Source organism: Symphalangus syndactylus, chromosome 16, assembly GCF_028878055.3.
Source record: "Symphalangus syndactylus isolate Jambi chromosome 16, NHGRI_mSymSyn1-v2.1_pri, whole genome shotgun sequence".
NCBI lineage: Eukaryota > Metazoa > Chordata > Mammalia > Primates > Hylobatidae > Symphalangus > Symphalangus syndactylus.
Genome location: NC_072438.2, coordinates 71,893,851 through 71,915,235, shown reverse-complemented (window position 1 = coordinate 71,915,235; position 21,385 = coordinate 71,893,851). Strand labels below are relative to the sequence as shown.

Genomic DNA, 21,385 nt, shown 5'->3' with positions numbered 1-21,385 from the left:
AAAAAAAAAAAAAAAAAAAACAAAAAACAGAAACAGAAACAAAAACCCTCCTAGATGCTAGACACCATGCTAGGTACTTTATTTCATCTACTCTTCACAACTTTGTTAAGGAATATCCCAATTTTGGCCGGGTGTGGTGGCTCATGCCTGTAATCCCAGCACTTTGGGAGGCCGAGGCAGGCGGATCATGAGGTCAGGAGATTGAGACTATCCTGGCTAACACGGTGAAACCCTGTCTCTACTAAAAATACAAAAAACTAACTGGGCGTGGTGGCGGGCACCTGTAGTCCCAGCTACTCGGGAGGCTGAGGCAGGAGAATGGCGTGAACCCGGGAGGCGGAGCTTGCAGTGAGCCGAGATCGCGCCACTGTACTCCAGCCTGGGCAACAGAGCAAGACTCTGTCTCAAAAAAAAAAAAAAAAAGAAAAGAAAAAAAAAAAGGAATATCCCAATTTTATAGATATCGACACTGAAGCTCAAAAAACATATATGCTCTAAAGTCAAAGTAAATAGTAGTCATATGCCACTGTATGTCTTTCTGCTAAGAGCAGGTATTTATCCAGTCCCCTCTGATATCCCTTCACTCCTTTATTTTACTGAGTTTACTTTACCTGTAAAACAGCAAGTCTTCTACTCCACTTGAGAAACCAAATGAATATAGTTAAATCAGCAAACTTATTTTTATCACAAAACTGACTATTCAAAAATATACTGGTTCTCTTTATCAACATTTTTGCTGCTCAGAACTTTTAAACTTTTATGATAGTTGAAGGATGTATTACAAGAATGCTTGCTAGTAAATAGAAAGTTACTTTGCACACCACAGTGACAATACACAGGGAAAATAATATAAAAGTTAGCAAAAAAAAAAACACTGTGATGTCACTTAGGCAGGCGTAAAGGACCTGCTTTCTTATAACAAAGATTCCTTTAATATCCTTTCATTAAGTAAGCTAAATCTAAAATACAACTAAGTATATTTAATTTTACACATAACATATGCTTGTAATGCACTTCTTCCCTTTATCCAATTTCACAGCAATGGTATTCTCAAATCAATTACCTCTTCCACATAATCATGGCCCACTGGCTGCACATCACTCTGTAAAACAGCAAGAGACGCAGGTGTGACTGGTTCTGACACTGTGTCTTGCTTTACTTCAGGAATCTGCACAGCAGAAGTGACAGGAGTACTTTTAACACATTCGGTTCCCTTTATGTCTTCTGTTTTATTTCCTGTTGACTGCAGCTTATTACCACCTAGAAAAGTATCAAAAAGTTAAAAAAAATTTAATTTTTGTATAAATATATATACCTGATAAGATGAAAACTTCAGATAAAGTTCTTTTCTGCTAATAGTCAAACTCCTATCTGACATACAACAGATGAGAATTTTGAAGAACTACATAAACTACTTGGCTTTTTTACCCTATTAGTGAAATACGTTTCTGAATTTTTCTCTTTTCCATCTTCGAACACCCAACACCCTCCTCATCCCCCCTCAAAGTGAATAGCAAGTACCTGAAATGGTAAGACTAAGCCTAATTCATGTTTGTAGCCCTAGTTCCTTGGCAAGTGACTGAAATGAGTAGTATTTATTCCTTTAAAAATGCTAACTTCCAGTTGGGTGTGGTGGCTCCTTGAGCCCAGGAGTTTGAGCCTAGAAGTTTGAGACCAGCCAGGGCAACATGGCAAAACCTGGTCACTACAAAAATTAGTTGGATGTGATGGTGCACACCTGTAGTCCTAGCTACTTGTGGGGCTGAGGTGGGAGGACTGCTTGAGCCTAAGAGGCAGAGGTTGCAGTGAGCTGAGATCGCACCACTGCACTCCAGGCCTGGTCAGACCCTGTCTCCAAAAAAAGTTGGGGGTAACGTCTAGGTCACGCCCTACAATTTAGAAAAATTAAAAAAAGGTAAGTTCAATGATTAGATCTCTTTGCAAACTTAGTCCAAATAAAGTTTCCCATTAGGGAAGGAAATAGAACCAATTTAGGTTTTATCACTGTTTATTTCCTTTAACTTATTGTCTACTGAAATTAGACATGAATTTACACTAAGAGTTATTTACAAAAGATTTTCTATTATTGTTCTAAACTGAAAGTATGAAGAACCTCAGAAACTGATGTAGAAGTGACTATAAATGATAGCTTTCATTTTTATTATCAATTAAACTCAACACTTCAACTAACTGTCCAAGAGAATACCATGTTAATTGTGAATCTCCTACTTTTAAACTTTTCTTTCAAAAATATTCTTAAGTATCTACAACAATCTGGATATGGCGCTAAGTTCTGGTAATACAGTAAGAGAAGACAATGTAGCTGCCTTTCAAGTGCCCAATTTATGGGAAGATACAAATAATGATAATGCAATGTGATAAGCACTATAATAAGCATGGACTGAATATTGCGGAAATGTAGAAGAAAGGAGCCACCACCCTTTAACATGATCCAGTAAGGAAAGGTTTCACAAACGGTGTGACACTTGAACTGGGATTTGAAAGAAGAATATGAACTGGTCAGAAAGAAAAGAATGACGTTTAAAAAGAAAAAAATAGCATGTACATAAAAGCACAGCAACATGGTGTGAAAAAGGCTATGGTAAACTCAAGGAAGAGCCAGTAATTCAATATGAATTACTACATAGGTAGAAGGGATGAGTTATGAGGCTGGAAAGGTAGGCATGGGTCAGGTAATGATGGCCTTATATGACAAACGAGGACTACAGATTTTATCCTATTGCAGTGGAAAGCTGCTGAGCAGAAGACTAACACAATAGATATGTATTTTAATAAAATAATAAGAGTGTGGAGAATATGTTGAGACTGGGTATAGTAAGAAATAAAGCTCCAAGGAAGAGACTTTTAAGGCCTAAAAAAAGGCAATGGCAACGAAGAAGTTTTTGTAGAAATATTACAGAGATAGAAACATTAAGACTAGGTAAACAGCTGGAGGAGGCAATAAATACGAAGAAATAATGTTAGTGGATTTTCCACTTGAGAAATCGGCAATTTTATGACGTTATTTCATGGTGTTTCTCATGAATTAACTGGTTAGAATGAGAATTGGGAGGCATCTACACAGCCATATAGAAGATGTCCAGGGAATATTTAAAATGTGGCTGTCCAAGTCAGGTGGGGGTTTTGAATTCACCAGAAATATTTTAAAAGTCACTGCCCACATGGGAATGAATGAGACCACCCATTAATAGTGGCGGACAGTGAGATGAGGGCCAGGGTTACAATCTTAGTAACACTACCATTTAATGAACACATAGGCAGGACAACCAATAAGGAAAACTGAGAAAGGGGTGGATGGACACATAATTGAGAGACAGAGATGTATCTTAAGCCTAAAGGTATAGCAGTCAACTGTGTCAAGTATTAGGAGAGTCAATAGGATGAAACTGAAAACTGGCCACTGGATTGGCAATTAGGTCTTCGGTGACTACTGAAAGCAGCTTCAGAAAAAGGTAGAGTAGAAACACTATAGCAGACTGAGGATTGCGTAGGAAGTACAGACATAGAGAAAAAATCAGGGCCATGCGTTGTTGTGCATGCTTATAACCCAAGCACTTTGGAAGTTGAGGCAGGCAGCTCACTTGAGCTCAGGTGAATTCGAGATCAGTCTGGGCAATGCGGTGAAACCCCATCTCTACCAAAAAAAACAAAAAACAAAAAACGAAAAACAAAAAACAAACAAACAAAAAAAACTGGCTGTGTTTGATGGTGCACACCTATAGTCCCAGCTACTCAGGAGACTGAAGTGGGCGGATCGCTCGAGCCCTGGAGATTGAGGCTGCAGTGAGCCAAGATCATGCTACCGCACTTCAGCCTTGGTGACAGAGTAGGGCTCTGTCTCAAAAATTAAAAAAACAAACGAACAAAAAAAAACCAATCAGGTTACCTTAAGATTACAGAAATGGGAAAAGGGTCTTTGTGTGTGCAGATCTTTTTTTTTAAACAACTAGAGGAAGACACAGATATATCTGTATGGCTGAAGGGAAGAAATGAGTAGACGATAGACTAAAAATTAAAAATACACACACACTAGGCAGATATGTGAAGAAACAAGGTCCCAGAGAGAAGGGAGGAGACAGGTCCAAGAACACAGGGAGAAGTGTTAGTGCTGCAATGGAGAAGAAACAACACTATGACAGAGTCAGCAGGGACAGAGAATATCAGTACTTGCCAACAAAATTTATTTTGGGGGTAGATGTTTTCTTGGCAGCCATATTTGTAGGCACTGCTGATACTTTAGTGTTAGTTGTGCTATTAAGAGACGAGTTTCCTGTAGTCGTAAGACCCTTCATTGAAGACGTTGCAATTGATGACGTATTCACAGTACAATTGTTTGCTGCAATGCTTGAAGGAGAGGCAGTCGGCTTTGAAGCAGATACAGCTGTTGAAGAAGTAGCTTGGCTAACAACGTTTGGTTCTGTTGATGGAATGGGTTTACCAAGTTTTGTGTGTAACTTAACCACCTATAAAACAAAAGCACACTTATTTGTCAGGAAACTCCAAATAGATTTTGAAAAGTCTGCCTGGAACATTATAAAACGAAAATCTAAACCATGCTTTTCTTTGTTGTATTTTTTCTGCTATATGTTTTTGTATACACACACATATACAAAACTCATTACTTTCAAGGTAATCTCTGTGAAGCAAATATGCATACCTATTCCATCTACTATTAGGTGAGGAAACTGAGGTAGAGAAAGATGAACAGACTTGGCTACATTAAAAATAATCACATGACAATTCCCAGTTAGTGAAATAAATGGTTTAGTTCAATTTAAAGACAGGTCTCCAGTCTTTCCCTCTTTTAGCAATGATTATTTGATGTCACCTTTATGTATTATTAGCACATAAGCAAGGCTTATAATGCACTTAAAAGTTTTCAAAATTTGAAGTTACCTTTACCTAACCCCGTTTGAAAAAGTAAAAGATAACAGAATCAAGACATAAGGGTGTGTGGGAAAAAAACACCTACTTTCTGATGCTTAGCACCACGAATGTGGGCAGCATATGCATCTGCTCCTGTACAAGACACATCGCAGAGCTCACAACGTAGCTGATTTTGAGTCCCACGAGTAGAATTGTTGCTGCTGCTGGTATTTTGTGAGGCTTTCAATGCAGCTTCTTTTTTTTTATGTTTCTGTCCTTCTAAATGTTCTTTATAAGTCTGTTTCAAATAAAAAGGAAACATTTTGCTTCACTAATTTTCTTTATACATTAAGATTATTCAATTCTCAAGAAATCTCTAATACTCATTTAAAAATGAGACCAAAACAAATCTTTTTACGTTGAAAAAGGGCATGTGGCATTCGTTACATATGTGACATATCTATGGTTCTCTGTATCTTGTTTATCAAGAATATTATCTAACACTGAGTTACAAAGTACTTTCATACATGGCCATAATATAAAGCAATGGCTTTCAGTTTTAAAAATTTTATCTTTTGTTGCTTATATAAATGTTGGACAGAGAATAATAGACAGTGATCATTCTATAAAGAAATTATATTTAGTTACAGGGTTAAGATGAGGCGGAGGAGATGTGCCTATATCATTAGAAGAAAAGGTTACTGTATGGTAACAAGATTCTTTACAAACAGCTATGTTTATAAAACTGACTTTTCTAATTCAGAATACATTTTGACATAGAATCTGTATTAGAATCCATGGCCCTTAAATGAATGCTTATTTAAAATACATAAGGGCCAATATGGTACATACTTGCAAGCAAAAATAGTATAGTAATATTAGCCAATAAAATAGTGAAATTACATATTAAAAATCATTGTGAATGCAGATGATTGAGGAAGGCTGTTAATTAATATGAGAGGAAATTAGTAAGAACAACTGGACAGTTTTGTGAGTAGAACCAAATGGTTCCTCTGTTACTTTTTTTTTTGAGATGAGTCTCACTCTGTTACCCAGGCTTCAGTGCGGTGGCACAATCTTGGGTCACTGCAATCTCCGCCTCCCAGGCTCATGTGATCCTCCCACCTTAGACGCCCAAGTAGCTGGGACCACAGGTGTCTGCCACCATGCCTAGCTCATTTTTCATATTTTTGGTAAAGATAGGAGTTGGCCATGTTGCCCAGGCTGGTCTCAAACTCTCTTTTTTAAAACTGCCTCTTAAAAGACAGTTGTAAACTGACAAATAATTAGCATACAATTATATGTTCATCATACAATTTCAGAGCTGGATGGGACTTTCATTATCTGCAGTGGCTGAAATAGCTCCACCAAGCAGTCTGAGCCTCAAATATTTAGGGCAAGTCCTGTTACAGAAAAGTGAGGAAATAAAAGCCCAAAGAAGTTAAGGTCTCTAAATTGCCCAAGGTTATATAGCTAGTAGCAGAGCCAGGACTGCAATCTTGGCCCCCCAAAGCTGAATCAACTTACTCTTTTCCTTCTTATGTACACATCTAGAACTCTAACTCAATCTCAATGATATTTTTCGCTAAGGCTCATTAACTACCCCCTTAAGGCACTGACACTGACTTGCAGAAATACCTGTGGCCTGTTCTTTTTGTAACCATCCAGCACAGCAAAAACAGCCAGCCTTATATGCACTCATTCCACATACTGCTGTTAACCTATCACCCAAGCGTCACGTTGTATACTTTCATATAAGCCAGGTAATCAATAAATTCCTTACGTCCAAGTCTGGCACTCACGACACTAACCCCTCTGAACAGTCAACATAGAGTAGGAAATGCTCCTTAAATACTAAGACCGCCCACCATTCTTGTTCCCTTTCATGTTTACTCCAGGTCCCTGCAAACATTTCCCACCTGTGCCACATCTGCCTCCTGTCACCTCCTGCCAACCATGCAATCCACAACAAAACTATTTCCTGCCATACTCAAAACAGGGGAAAAGAGGGTTTTATATATCTAGCCACATATATTAAAATGTTCTGTAATTTGGTATAACTCAGGGAACGTTAGAAACTGAAAATACCCCCAAAATTCGGAAGTAGAGAAAACTAATCCAGTAAAGTAAAAAACATGTTACAGAGGTAGGGCAAATGAGAGATGGATATAACTTGGAGAAGCTAGTAGACAGTCAAAATTGGTTGTTTCCAAATAACAAGCCTTTTATCTGCCAAGCTGTTTACCAAATTTTAATATAAAAAGTTGACACTCTTAAGCATAATAATAACGCTGGGAGTTGAATCCATTAATTTTAATAAAGAGAATCACGCCATAATCACCCATTTTAACGTTTAGCAACCAGAAACAATACAATACCGAAAAAAGAATAAGGGTTTTACATTTACATGCCTCATTAATTGGTATTTTTGAAAAAGACACTTCCTTACACCTTCCTTGTTCCCGAAGTTCCTACTCCCCTTATGAAAGAGATTACAGAAATAAGTAACATACCATAAAGTATATATCAAAGTCAGTCTCATTAGAAATGCAATCCTGAAAATTATAGATTATCAGTAACCTGTTATATTAAGTTAAAGAATTTTGAATAAAGGCTTTGGCAAGTAAATTATAGATGCTAAAAACAAAATGAAATAAAAATTCAATCTTACCCAAGTCGCAATTAATTTGACTACAAAATTTTTAAACTAAATTTAAGTTTTAAAGAGCAATGTCTCCTTCTGGAAAAAAAGCTCTATTTGCCTATTTATCATTTACATTCACAATCATCTTTACAGTTTTTTTTTTTTCCCTGAAAATTCTCATGGCACAATACAAGTAACTTAAAAAATGCACTGGCTAAAAGCTAACAGGGAAAAATGTAAACCTCTTTGTAGGCTCAGGAGTTAGAATACCAACTACACTTAATTACCACTGAAGACTCAAGGTAAAACATACAACGTAAGTACCTGTGGTCCAGCACAGCTGATCTTACAAACATCACAATAGTGAATCTGTGGTGGTTTGGGAGGCTGTTTTGGTTTCAGTTGTTTATTTTGGAATGGTGCTTTTTTAGTAAAGGTGGTCCCTGTCCAGGCAGCTGTTGCAGCAGCAGCAGCAGCTGCTGCTGCTGCCTGCTTCTGTTGCTGCTGCTGCTGTTGATAGTAGGAAGATGCAGCTGAATACACTGCTGCTTCATAACCTGAATAAGAGGTACCTTACAAATGAAATCAAACAAAAATTATGTTACATACTTATAGAAGGACAAGTTAAAATTTACAAATTTAAATTAAATTAATCCTGCCAATAAAGATAGATTTACATGTGCATATTTACAAATGTGTATCTCACAGAACCAGAAAAAATCTTGTTTTCCTTCTAAGAAAGTCATCAACTAGTATTTACTCAACACATGCCAGGTGTTATAGAGGTATAAAGACAGTGTAAAATTTGGTCCCTGCCTTGAAGAAGCTTATAGTTTAATTGGACAGATGTGATAGTGTGTTTGACAAACTTGTCTGTTTATAGAATCTGGTAATATGTCCGCAAATAAAATCCTGTGAACAAAATTTAGGAAGTGTTGGATTTGAGGAAGAATCTGAAGTAGGATACTACATAGGAAAAACAAAAACTCATGAAAGTAAGATTCGACATGCTTGGTAGCTAAGAGGACAAAAGAGATAAAAGAAGAGGAAAATATACAAATACGACACTAAAATCTGGAGCCCCAGCGATCAACTGATGGGTTGTGCAACTGCTAGAACCAAGAAGCTGACAGACGCTAGTCTGGGGAGGCAAGGTAAATAAAGTTTAGCAGAAGTTTGTGATGTGGAACTGAAGTTCACATGAAAATATAGAACAACTGTTAAAAGATTTAGGAATCAGGGACCAATACATTGGTTCTCATCTTCCAAAAGATGAAAAAACATTGTGTTTTCTGGTTAAATGTATGAATTATACCCATTTCCACTGTTCAGAGACTCCACTGAGGAAGTACATTATGCAAGCTGTTTATATAATATATACATGTTGTTTATGTTCAGTGATTTACAGATTTTTAATCTGTGAACGTGGAGACGGGGTTTTGCCATGTTGCCTAGGCCAGACACAGACACAGCCTTGTATCTGTTTTCCTATAATGCTTTTTATAAGAAATGTACATTTGTTTGCCAGTAGTTATAGGAGAATTTAAGATAGCCTTTAACAGAGTTCCAGAATCTTTAGCCCACCTTTCAGTGCATGCTTTACTTTTATAATTAAGTAGTAAGTTATAATTAAATTTGCCTTTTATTAGTTTTAGACTACTTATGTGCAAGTAGAGATTATTTTATGAATATTAAGCTTAACTTGGTGATTTTTATGGTTAAATTAGATCAGTGTTTAAAGGATACTGCAATTTCTAAACCTAACTATTCTCATATTTAAAGATAGTGATACTTGTCTTATAGATCTGTTCTAAAAACTACAGTGTCTGGCACATTGCTTCCTGTACTGTGAACTCTTGATAAAAAAAAACAAAAAACAAAAAACTGGAAGAACTATTCTTTCAGCACTGTTGGCCTCTGTTGTCCTTATTCTGCTTCATATTTTCTTAATGCATAATTCATAAAGTTACATTTCTGTGGCATTTGTATAGTTTCCATATAGAAGAACTGAAGTCATTTGGAAAATATGCGTTATAAAGATTTTATGTAAAAATCATGATCCTACTTGGTAATAAATCTAAAAACATGTTTATTATTTGTAATTGGACAATTTTATGGTATTTCTCTACAGTAAAATTTGAACTACACGTTTTTGCCTGTAAGCTTGAAAACATTTGGCTGTGAGCTTGTGTTCTTTTATCACATTCGTAAGTAATAGAGGACGTTTGTAGGACTGCCCAGTAGAGTTTATTGGTTTATAGAAATTTTCTTTTCAGTAATTACGTCAATTGTTTTCTCAGTTTTATCTGATCATATATATGCTTTATCATTGATATACAGCTACCTGTTTCTATTTTCATTTCAGGTGTTTTCTTGTCTATTATCACACTTTCTATCTTAAAACTTTATATACTATAGTGGCCTCACATAAAAGTCTAAGAAGGCTTTTCTCAAAAGTTGCCTGACTACTTTTCTTCTGGATATGTCTGGTTTTCCATGCATTTTAGCTCTCACCATTCCAATTTATTTTTCCTTCCCTACGTGTACAGACATATTGGAGTTAGGGGGTCCCAAGTCTTTCAGTATTGCAGTCTGCATTTGAGACACCAAAAAGTTTAATTCTCTGTAAGCAGTTCTTCTGTGCTATTCTGTCAACCAGGAATCTCTCTCAAGCTTTGTATCACTCTTTGCCCATCCATTACCACTTAAAGGAATAAGGAAATTTAACTGAAATACGGTGAATAGGCAGTCTACCAAATTTCCAGAGATCTTAGTTTAGAAACGGTCAGTTTACCAGTTTTCAGGTAGGCTTATACGTAAAATCCACAGCTTTCAAATTTAAAACGTCCTCTTAAATACATTAAATTATCTCTGGATTACTTACAATACCTAATACCATGTAAGTGCTATATAAATGGTCAAGCTGTACTGAGTTTTGTATTATATTTTCTATTCCCCCCACCAATTTTTTTTTGAGACAGTGTCTCACTCTGCTGCCCAGGCTGGGGTGCAGTGGCGCAATCTCAACTCACTGCAACTTCTGCCTCCCAGATTCAAGCGATTCTTATACCTCAGCCTCCCAAGTAGCTGGGATTACAGGCGTGTACCACCATACCTGGCTCATTTTTATATTTTTAGTAGAGACGGGGTTTTACCACGGTGGCCAGGCTGGTCTGAAACTCCTGACTTCAGGTGACCCACCTACCTTGGCCTCTCAAAGTGCTGGGATTACAGGCATGAGTCACTGCACCTGCCTCTGAATATTTTCAGTTCATGGTTGATTGAATCCACGGTTGCTGAACCAATGGATACAGAGAGTGACTATATTATAATCTGTTACTCTCATTTCTCTCTTTGAGGCTCACAAGGTTTTAAATTTGCCCAATGGGATCTGCTCAAACCAGCTTAGCCAAGTGTGGTGGCGTGCCTGTAGTCCCAGCTACTCAGGAGGCTGAGGTAGGAGGTCGAGGCTGCAGTGAACAATGATGATAGTGCCACTACACTCCAGCCTGGGTGACAGAATGAGACCCTGTTTCAAAGAAAAAGAAAAAAAGAAATCTGTGTCTATAAACTAAGTAAAAGCACAATTTTTGAAAACTAAAATAGTTTCACTTAAAAAGTACTTTTACTAGGCCAGGCTCGTGGAACACTTGAGCCCAGGAGTTCAAGACCAGCCTAGGCAGTGTGGTGAAACCCCACATCTCAATTAAAAATACAAAAAATTAGCCCGGTGTGGTGGCATGCACCGAGGCGGGATGGATCATTTGAGCGCAGGAGGTGGAGGTTGCAGTGAGCTGGGATTGTGCCACTCTACTCCAAGCCTGGGTGACAGAGCAAGACACTGTCTTCAAAAAAAAAAAAAAAAAAAAAGGGCCAGGCGTGATGGCTCACACCTGTAATCCCAACACTTTGAGAGGCCGAGGTGGGCAGACTGCTTGAGCTCGGGAGTTCGAGACCAGCCTGCGCAACATGGCAAAACCCTATCTCTACAAAAAATATAAAAATAAAAAATTAGCCAGGCATGGTGGCTCACGTCTGTAGTCCTAGCTATCTGGGAGGCTGAGGTGGGAGGATCGCTTGAGGTGGAGGTTGCAGTGAGCTGAGATGGTGCTATTGCACTCTAGCCTGGGTGATGGAATGAGACCGGGTCTCAAAAAAAAAAAAAAAAAAATCAATTAGTAAGCTATGATATTAGAAGAGCTGGCATACAGCTTTTAAATGTATGATAGCAGAAACAAAAAAAATAACATTTCAGTAGTAAATTCATCATGCTACAAGTCATCATTTAGTAGGGAGCAATACTCTAGAACTCATTTTACTAAGATAAAGAGAATAGCCGACCAAAATTGTAGCTGCCAAAAATTGCAGATAAATAACTCATAAGTCTTAATAATGGTTTCTCTGATTTGGCAATTCCGGACTGTGTATCACGTAGCCTTTAAAAAACAGATACTTTTTAACAGTTCCACAACTAGAAATTTATCCTAGGGAAACAAGTGGGCAAATGTACAAATCTTTACATGTAAGGATGTTCTACCTAGTGCTGTTTCCAGTTTCTGTCTCATATACAACTAAATGTCCTCAAATACACATATTAAAATATAGTACATCCATACAATAAAACACTTTGTGGCCATTAGAATGGTTTCTAAATACCACTGGCATTTAAAAGAAATCATGGCTCCTGTGTGACATGGCTGACTGTGACTCTAGGGCAGGGAAAGCTCAAAGTGTATCTGTAATAACTTTCATTGGCAAAGAGGAAAGATGTGCTCAAAGACGAAAGAGAATATGTCAAAAAGACTCAGGAGCTGGTTTGAGCGGATCCCACTGGGCAAATTTAAAACCGTGTGAGCCTCAAAGAGAGAAATGAGAGTAACAGATTATAATATAGTTACTCTCTGTATCCATCAGTTCAGCAACCATGGATTCAATCAACCATGAACTGAAAGTATTCGGAGGCAGGTGTGGTGACTCATGCCTGTAATCCCAGCACTTTGAGAGGCCGAGGTAGGTGGGTCACCTGAAGTCAGGAGTTTCAGACCAGCCTGGCCACCATGGCAAAACCCTGTCTCTACTAAAAATACAAAAATAAGCCAGGTATGGTGGTACACGCCTGTAATCCCAGCTACTTGGGAGGCTGAGGTATAAGAATCGCTTGAGCCTGTGAGGCAGAGGTTGCAGAGTCGAGATTGTGCCACTGCACCCCAGCCTGGGCAACAGAGTGAGACGCTGTCTCAAAAAAAAAATGGGGGGGGGGGGCGGGGAATAGAAAATATAATACAAAACTCAGTACAGCTTAACAACCATTTATATAGCACTTACATGGTATTAGGTATTATAAGTAATCTAGAGATAATTTAATGTATTTAAGAGGATGTACATAAGGATAAAGGCAAATACTATGTCATTTTATATATGGAACTTGAGCATCCACAAATTTTGGTATTAATGGGGGCCCTGGAACCAATCTCCCATGGATAGCAGGGACGACTGTACATTGAATAAAAATGAGTAAGTTCATAGTAATAACAAAAAAGGCAGTGGAAGGAGGGGACTCTAGAGAAGAATGCCTAAGAATCAATGTGAAAGGATTTTGCAACTACCACTCTAGAAACTCATTCAGTTTTCAAAGGATCTACCATCACAGGGTGAAAGACAGTTGAGAAACAGGCCCACAGATTACTTGTTCATTATAAAGGAAAAAGGTATCTTTATAATGGAGAGATCTGATAGGCACAGCTTTAACCAGTAAAGCCAGCATCAATAAGGAATAAACAAACATTACTTATTACATGCTTCTGATGTGATGAAATGGAAGGCTGGTCAAGTAATCTTCTTGTCTAAAAAGTTACCTGAATCTAAACATAAATCATCAGATAAATCCAGATATGGGACATTCTACAAGACAACTGGCCTGAACACTTCAAAAATATCACTATCATGAGAGACAAGATAAAAATAACGAACTGTTCTACATTAAAGCAAATTAACAAAGAATGGCAACCAAATACAATCCATGATCCTTGACTAGATTCTCAATTTCAAAAACAAAGCGCAAGCACAAACATACATACACCAAATACATACAAAGCCCAGCCATAAAATACATTTTCGGACAACTGGAGAAATTTATGTATTAGATAGTATAGTATCCATGTTCAATTCCTTTTCATAATGTTGCCATTGTGGCTACATAAAAGAATGTCCTTATTCTTGGGAAATACCTTCTGAAGAATTCAGGGCAAAGTACCATGTCATCTACAACTTGTAAAGCATATTGCTTATAAAACATATTGCTGAGCCATTTGCAAATAGCCTTTCAGAGAAAGGAGAGATAAAGCAAATTTGAAAAATTATTAATAATTGGTGAACCTAGCTGAATGGCATAAAAAACAGTTCTTGGAACTATTTTTTTCCACTTTTCTGCAGAATTAAAATTTTCTGGGGCGGGCACGGTGGCTCATGCCTGTACTGTAATCCCAGCACTTTGGGAGGCCAAGGCGGGTGGATCACTTGAGGTCAGGAGTTCCAGACCAGCCTGGCCAACATGGCAAAACCCTGTCTCTACTAAAAATACAAAAATTAGCCAGGCATGGTGGCACATGCCTGTAGTCCTGGCTACTTGGGAGGCTGACGCAGGAGAATCACTTAAACCCAAGAGGCAGAGGTTGCAGTGAGCCAAGCTGGCACCACTGCATTCCAGCCGAGGCGACAGAGTGAGACTCTATCTCAAAAACAAAACAAAACAAAACAAAAACAAAACAAAACAAAAAACAAAAAAAAAACCTGACAGAAAAAGTTGGGAAAAAACATTAATCAAAGGTATATATCTATACTTAGTGACACGAAAGGCAATCATAGTAACATTAAAGCAGTTTACAGAATAGCATGTATAAAACAAATGCATTTTTATAAACTGTATTTATACATGTATATTCCATGGAAGAAAAGTAGACAGAGACACGCACTAAAATGTTAATGACGATTAGTGTCTAGGAGTAGAAATCTAGTGGGTTAACTTTTTTCTTTCTAAAAAAATAGTTTCTAATTTTTAAATAATAATATATTACTCGTGTAAATAAAAATTATCTTCATACTGTATAAGCAACCAGAGAGAGAAAGAGAAAGGAAAGGAAGCACATGTAAGAGAGAAACAATGAATAGGAAAGGCTACTCTGGTACTTCCTATTTTGTTGACACTAATGTGGACATTTAAAAAAAGTGTGACTAATCAGCTTTCATTGTAATATAATCCTAGTTACAATTCTGGCTAGTCAACCAAATAGGGAGAGACAGTAAAGTCCTATCTGAGAAATCTTAAATGACAGATCTAGGAATCATAAATTCAGTATTTTCTTGAGATCTTAACAAAAGATTTCTTTCCTAAATAAGGAATCTCCTGTACTATGCCTTTAATAGATTATAAAATGTCTCTCTACCATCATTCATACTGGTGAATGATGAGCAGGTCCTCATCATTCACCACTCCAGCCAGAGTTGTCAGACGATAATGTCTCCTCATTCAATTCATTTACACCTGGTTGTCCGGTTAACTTACAAATCTGCTCATACCACTCCATTTCTTAATATAGCCTCTGCAGCTCCCTTTCTGCCCACAAGATAAAGACACACACCATAACAGAGCACACATGGCTTTACATACTCTGACACTTCTGGCCTCATCTACTGACATTTACCCCATGTATCCTGTATTCCAGCCACAATGACCTGCAGTTCTCAAACACTCCATGTATGCCTAATTCATCATTGTATCCCTAGCACCCCAGAGTAAGAGGTAAGAAATCCCTGAAATAAAAAAGTGTAATTCACAGCATATCTTCTGGGAGGAATACAAAAGCTGAGTGTCTACAAAAAAGGCAATGTGTGATTTTAATCACTGTGAAAATGCAAACTTCCTCAGCTAGAAATTGGCAACAGCAGTGGACACAAAAAGGTTTTAGCCATTGTACCTCTCTGGGAGAAATATATAATTATTTAAGGAAAATAAAGGTACTCTGTTCTTCCAAAAGAGGTGTGTTACATAACCACCATCTTATGGATGTTTAGAAAGGGCTACCCAACATTTCCATGATGAACTATTTCTGATAATAAAGAAATAGCTCTTCAAGAGCCAAAATAAACAGAAATAATTTGTCTATGGTATTCCCTGAGTATTAACCTTGAGTTTTCAATTTCATTTGGAAAAGCAGGAAAGTAAACAATCCTGTAGAAAACTGGGTGTTACTTCCTTTAATTGCAATGCTAAGCCCAAGACTCACAATGAGCTTTAAACCCCCCAAGAACATTTTATATTCTTCTAAGATCTTCTCCTCCCCACTCCCCTAAAAAAGCATACAATTTACAGTACAGTCACATTATGTACCTATATTTATGTCTATCAATTAATTTAATACCTATTATTGGGAGTAAGGTAATTTCATAGACAAGATAGTTTCTACTAAGTCTCTTCCTAATTTGTTTACTCATTTAAACACAGTTTATCAGTCTTACCAGAATAAGTAACTGCTGTGGTACTGTAAGTAGCACTCTGAGTATAGGATGGCACCACAGTAGCCGCAGCTGCTACTGGCTGTACGGTGGAGGATACAGGATAGATGGAGAAAGTAGTGGTAGCTGGACTTGGTGTGGCTGGTTTTATGGCTGTCACTTGTCGAGTTTGCTGGGCTTGAGTATACTGAGTTGCACCTTGGCTGTAACCTGCTTTGGGGGCTGAAGTGGGTAAGAGACATCAGAAAATTAGAAGAGTAAGCCACTATACTGTACCAGTATCCTTAAAAGCTGGAAAGAATAGGTACAAACATCATTAACTATAAATTTTATGCCAGCAATTTCTCCTTAGCAAAAGGTATAAAACTCTTATTACCAATATGAATAGAATATATAAATTAATATACTATCTTCTGCCAAATGCTTTCTATGTATTTCCAAAATGATTATTTTGGCAAAACTTACAACTAACTGAAATAGCAGTGCTACCAGTAAACAAACTTTTCTGAAAAGGGGTCTATGTGTGTGTGTGTGTGTGTGTGTGCACGTGCACACTAGTCAGTCTACTTCAGTTAGGCTTAATACTGCAAACAGGATAGAATGAGTTACAATGTACATATTTCAATTCACAGTAAAAACTTCAATATTTAATCATATGAAACTTGTTCATATACCATTCATTGCATTTTAACTGATTTTTCCATAGTGAACTACAACCTAACAAGGTACTACATAATTTTTCAAATGTCAATAACTTGAATGCAGCTATTCTTAAATGGCTGCCACTGATGTCTGGCAACTTCTTTGCTGCCTCTGACATACTCAAAACAATGTATATTTTTAAAGAGTCTTAGAAGGCTTATGACTAAATTAATAACCACTTGTAAATGATCACTAAAGCACATAAATGTTATTTCTGAAAAAGGCCCAAAATCACGGGGCCAAGCTCATTTTATGTTCAGTTAAGTAAAAGCACATTAGAACTTTCATCTTTTTTTTTTTTTGAGACAGGGTCCCATTCTGTTGCCCAGGCTGAAGTTATGGTGGTGTGATCATGGCTCACTGCAACCTCAAACTCCTGGACTCAAGTGATCCTCCCACCTCAGCCTTGCAAGTAGAACTTTTATCTCAAGTAGAACTTATCTGCTTATGAAATCCATGTGACACAAAAAGATAATACTTTACAGAGATAAGACTAATATCCAAGAGCTAAATAACTTAAAAAAGTCACAGTCAATACCAGAGTTAGACTAAATCAAGATTTCTCTTAGATAATTCAGCACTCAAGCACAACCTAAGCTTGGTAATTAAACAGGAAGTTTACTATAGATTATTATACATGGAAATCAACAGAGAAGAGACCACAAGGCTGGGCATGGTGGCTCACGCCTGTAATCCCAGCACTTTGGGAGGCCGAAGCGGGCAGATCACCTGAGGTTAGGAGTTCAAGGCCAGCCCAACCAACATGCAGAAACTCTGCCTCTACTAAAAATACAAAATTAGCTGGGCATGGTGGCGCATGCCTGTAATCCCAGCTACTTGGGAGGCTGAGGCAGGAGAATCGCTTGAATCCAGGAGGCGGAGGTTGCGGTGAGCCAAGATCGCACCATTGCACTCCAGCCTGGGCGACAAGAGTAAAACTCCATCTCCAAAAAAAAAAAAAAAAGAAGAGACCACCGGAAGAGTCAGATAGTCACTATAATTCAAAACATGTTAAAACCACTTTTAAGGGACTCATAAAATCTTAGAACTAGAAGGGGCCCTACTGAAATTTGGGTCAACTACCTCATTTACAGGTAAGAGAACAGAGATAAGAGAGGTAAAAAATCACTTGCCCACATTAGCAATAAAGCCAGTACTGGAATGGAAGCCAGTTCTACTCTTTTACAATCCAAGGCTCTACCCACACCCTCACAGCCTTCAAAAATAATTAAAGGAAGTGCCCTTTTTTTTCTTTTTTTTTTTTTTTATTATACTTTAAGTTCTAGGGTATATGTGCACAACGTGAAGGTTTGTTACATGTGTATACATGCGCCATGTTAGTGTGCTGCACCCATTAACTTGTCATTTACATTAGGTATATCTCCTAGTGCTTTCCCTTCCCCCACCCTACGAATTGCCCACTTTTCAAAATCTTTGTTTTAAAAATGATATATCAAGTCTCTCTCTAAAAAAAAAAAAAATCCATCTTTTAAAGTCTATAAATATACAGGTTTCTTTGCAAACGAAATGCTTCCTAGCTTTGAACCATTCTACATACTGTATTTAACACGATTGGTGGCTGATAACAGAACCAACTGTCATTAGAGATCAGAGAAAGATTAATTAAAAATACGGGCCCATTAAAGAGTCTCCACTGGTTACAAAGGCTGTTTGTTGGCAATATCATATGTTCTGGGCATTTCTGGCAAAGATAAAAATGTGTTCAGAAGTTATCATCACAGGTTCTTTTGCACAGCTTATTTCAGCAGGAATGGACTGTGGGCTGAAAATCCAGAAATGGAGTACATTTCCAGGAGAGAAAGGCATGATTATGAATTGTGACTCCAAGGCATTTAATAGGACATGTCTAGAACCTGCCTCCTAAGATGATGTGATATGAGTTTAGATGGACTCAAAAGCTTATCTTCATTAAACACAATAAGTCATATACTTCAATAGTTTACAAAGAAACTGTGTAGGTTAAGAAAACCCACCTGTCTGATAGTAAGTTTCAGCAACAGAAGGCTGAGGTTGGGCAGCGGCAGCTACAGCAGCAGCAGTTGCTGTTGGTTGTTGGTAGTATTGCTTACTATCATAAGCTACAGCAGGAGCTGTGGACCTTACATATGAGTATGAATCCTAAAGAAAAGGAATTAAAGAAAATCTTGCTATGAGACAAGTGGAAGGAAAAAAAATACTATATAAAAGCGCAATAAAGGAAAACAAAACACTAAATACGTAGTTTCATGACAGATCTAAACATAAAAGAATCAAATTAAATACACAGAAGATTCATTTTGTATTTCATTAAAATAATCAAGGCTGGGTGCAGTGGCTCACGCCTGTAATCCCAGCACTTTGGGAGGCCAAGCCGGGCAGATCACAAGGTAAGCAGATCAAGACCATCCTGGCTAACACGGTGAAACCCCGTCTCTACTAAAAATACAAAAAATTAGCCAGGCATGGTGGTGGGCACCTGTAGTCCCAGCTACTCAGGAGGCTGAGGCAGGAGAATGGCATGAACCCGGGAGGCAGAGGTCTCAGTGAGCCGAGATCATGCCACCGCACTCCAGCCTAGGCGACAGAGAGAGATTCTGCCTCAAAAAAAAACAAAAACAAACAAAAAAAAACAACAAAAAAAACACAAAAGCATTTCAAGCAGCATGTTGAACTTTTACAATCAGAACAATCACCAAAACATTTCTAAATAATACTTCAGTAAAAATTAATTTTATTAAAAAATTCATGGCAGTTTTGCCTTAAAGATGGATCCCACAATATTACAAAAGAACACCTGTGTTACTAAACTTTGTAATTGCTCCTTTTCAGTATTTCTTTTTCAAGAAAGATCAATGTGAGCTGAGTGAATTCTGGCAGTCCATGAAGTAAAGAGGGGTAGAAAGGTATGTAGGTGAAATGGCTGAAGAAGCAGGTAGGGCCCAGAAAACACTGGGTTTCACAGACACTATTAAAAACAACAAAATTTATTATATTCCGTCTCTGGGCATAAATAATCACACCTCAAAAGGAATTTCATTTAGTAACCTGCCTAAAATTAATAGCAAATACTAATATTGTTGATTTACATTTCAATTTTTTACTGCATAAATTCCTATGCTTTAGAAAGAATATAGCAAAACCAGGGAAAGTTCAGAAGGACCAAAGTTTAAAAAACAGATCCTAAAAGCAAATAAGCAAAAAAACAGATCAAATAAATTAGGACCAAATTTAATTTAAATAAGCAAGTAGTAATCTAGTACTGTTTTCAAACATAATAAAGAGAATGTAGAATTCCTATAAGACTGAGTACGAGGCAACTGGATGAATAAGGGCATGATCAATTTTTGTTATAATATGTATTTAAAAAGAACATCTTGACAGGATAAATGTAAAGGGGACAGAATTTCCACCTTTGCTAAGTTTCAAGAAGAAAATATGTAATATGTTTGTCCTGTTCTCAAAATATTCTCAAAGTAGGAGACATACCTGTGTTCCAGATGAATAATGCCCTAGTACAAACAAGGGAAGTCTTTTCTATGTCTTCAGTTAAAACAATAACAAACAACGAACTTGGGGTAAACAATGAAATATTTAACTAGCAATTAATGTGAAAGTTTTTAACAGACAGCTACAAATAATAGAGTCAAATGGACGGGGGGGTGAGAGGAAGGATTATTAATACGAAGCTCATTGCAAGGAATTTTTTTTTTCTTGAGACAGGGTCTCGCTCTGTCACCCAGGCTGGAATGCAATGGCATAATCTTGGCTCACTGCAGCCTCTGCCTCCTGGATTCAAGTGATTCTCGTGCCTCAGCCTCCCGAGTAGCTGGGACTACAGGTGCGCACCACTGCACTGGCTAATTTTTGTATTTTTAGCAGAGACGGGGTTTCGCCATGTTGGACACACTGGTCTTGAACTCCTGACCTCAGGTGATCCACCCGCCTCAGCCTCTCAAAGTGCTGGGATTACAGGCATGAGCCACCGTGCCCAGCCGGCAAGGAACCTTAATGGTTGGTATGTCCCCAAACTACCAAGGAATACTCATTTACTGTTCTCTATCAGTACATGTGTATTTTGGAAGCCCCAAGTTTGAGAAGCAATGGCTAGGGCATTACATTATACACAGAGGACAAAGAAATTCGCACGTTAAGGCTAGCAAAACTAGTAGTTTTCTTACCTGGTAGTTTTGTGTAGTAGCTGGGGGTGGCGGTGGTGGTGCTTCTTGTTGCCTCTGAGTATAACCATAATCAGTTGCTGTGTGTGCAGTGGGGTAGCCTCCATAAGCAGCAGCTGTTGCAGCAGCTGCAACAGCTACTGGAGCAGGCCTGGCAACTGCAACTGTGGCGGCTGCTGGTGCATAGGCAGCAGTAACAGTGTGAGCAGCTACTGGAGCCTGATGGACAGTGTAGCTAGCAACTGTAGTTGGATGAGAATAGGCTACACCCGACGCTGGCTGCTGGCTACATTGTGGAGTACAAGAATAAATATAATACAATTTTAATATCCAGGAGTTAACCAACTTCAATTAAAAGCTATTTATCAACTGAAATAAAAAGCACATTTTCAAGTAATTTAAGCATGCACCACAAAAGGTCAAGTACTTGAACTCAATAAACTTCCTATTCAATATCATATTTATT

At 37.8% G+C, this 21,385-nt stretch overlaps 1 protein-coding gene across 2 annotated transcripts in view; it reads right to left on the bottom strand.

Annotated features, from left to right (window-relative positions):
- ZFR (zinc finger RNA binding protein) overlaps positions 1-21,385 on the bottom strand; it is a 91,218-nt gene that overhangs the window by 45,395 nt on the left and 24,438 nt on the right. For both annotated transcript variants that reach the window (XM_055245684.2, XM_055245685.2), the window contains exons 3-9: positions 20,923-21,205; positions 18,739-18,883; positions 16,046-16,264; positions 7,856-8,103; positions 4,994-5,185; positions 4,193-4,484; positions 1,064-1,260 (exon numbers count right to left, since the gene is read on the bottom strand). In XM_055245684.2, coding sequence (XP_055101659.1) covers positions 1,064-1,260; positions 4,193-4,484; positions 4,994-5,185; positions 7,856-8,103; positions 16,046-16,264; positions 18,739-18,883; positions 20,923-21,205 — 1,576 coding nt within the window. The remainder of the gene's footprint in view (positions 1-1,063; positions 1,261-4,192; positions 4,485-4,993; positions 5,186-7,855; positions 8,104-16,045; positions 16,265-18,738; positions 18,884-20,922; positions 21,206-21,385) is intronic.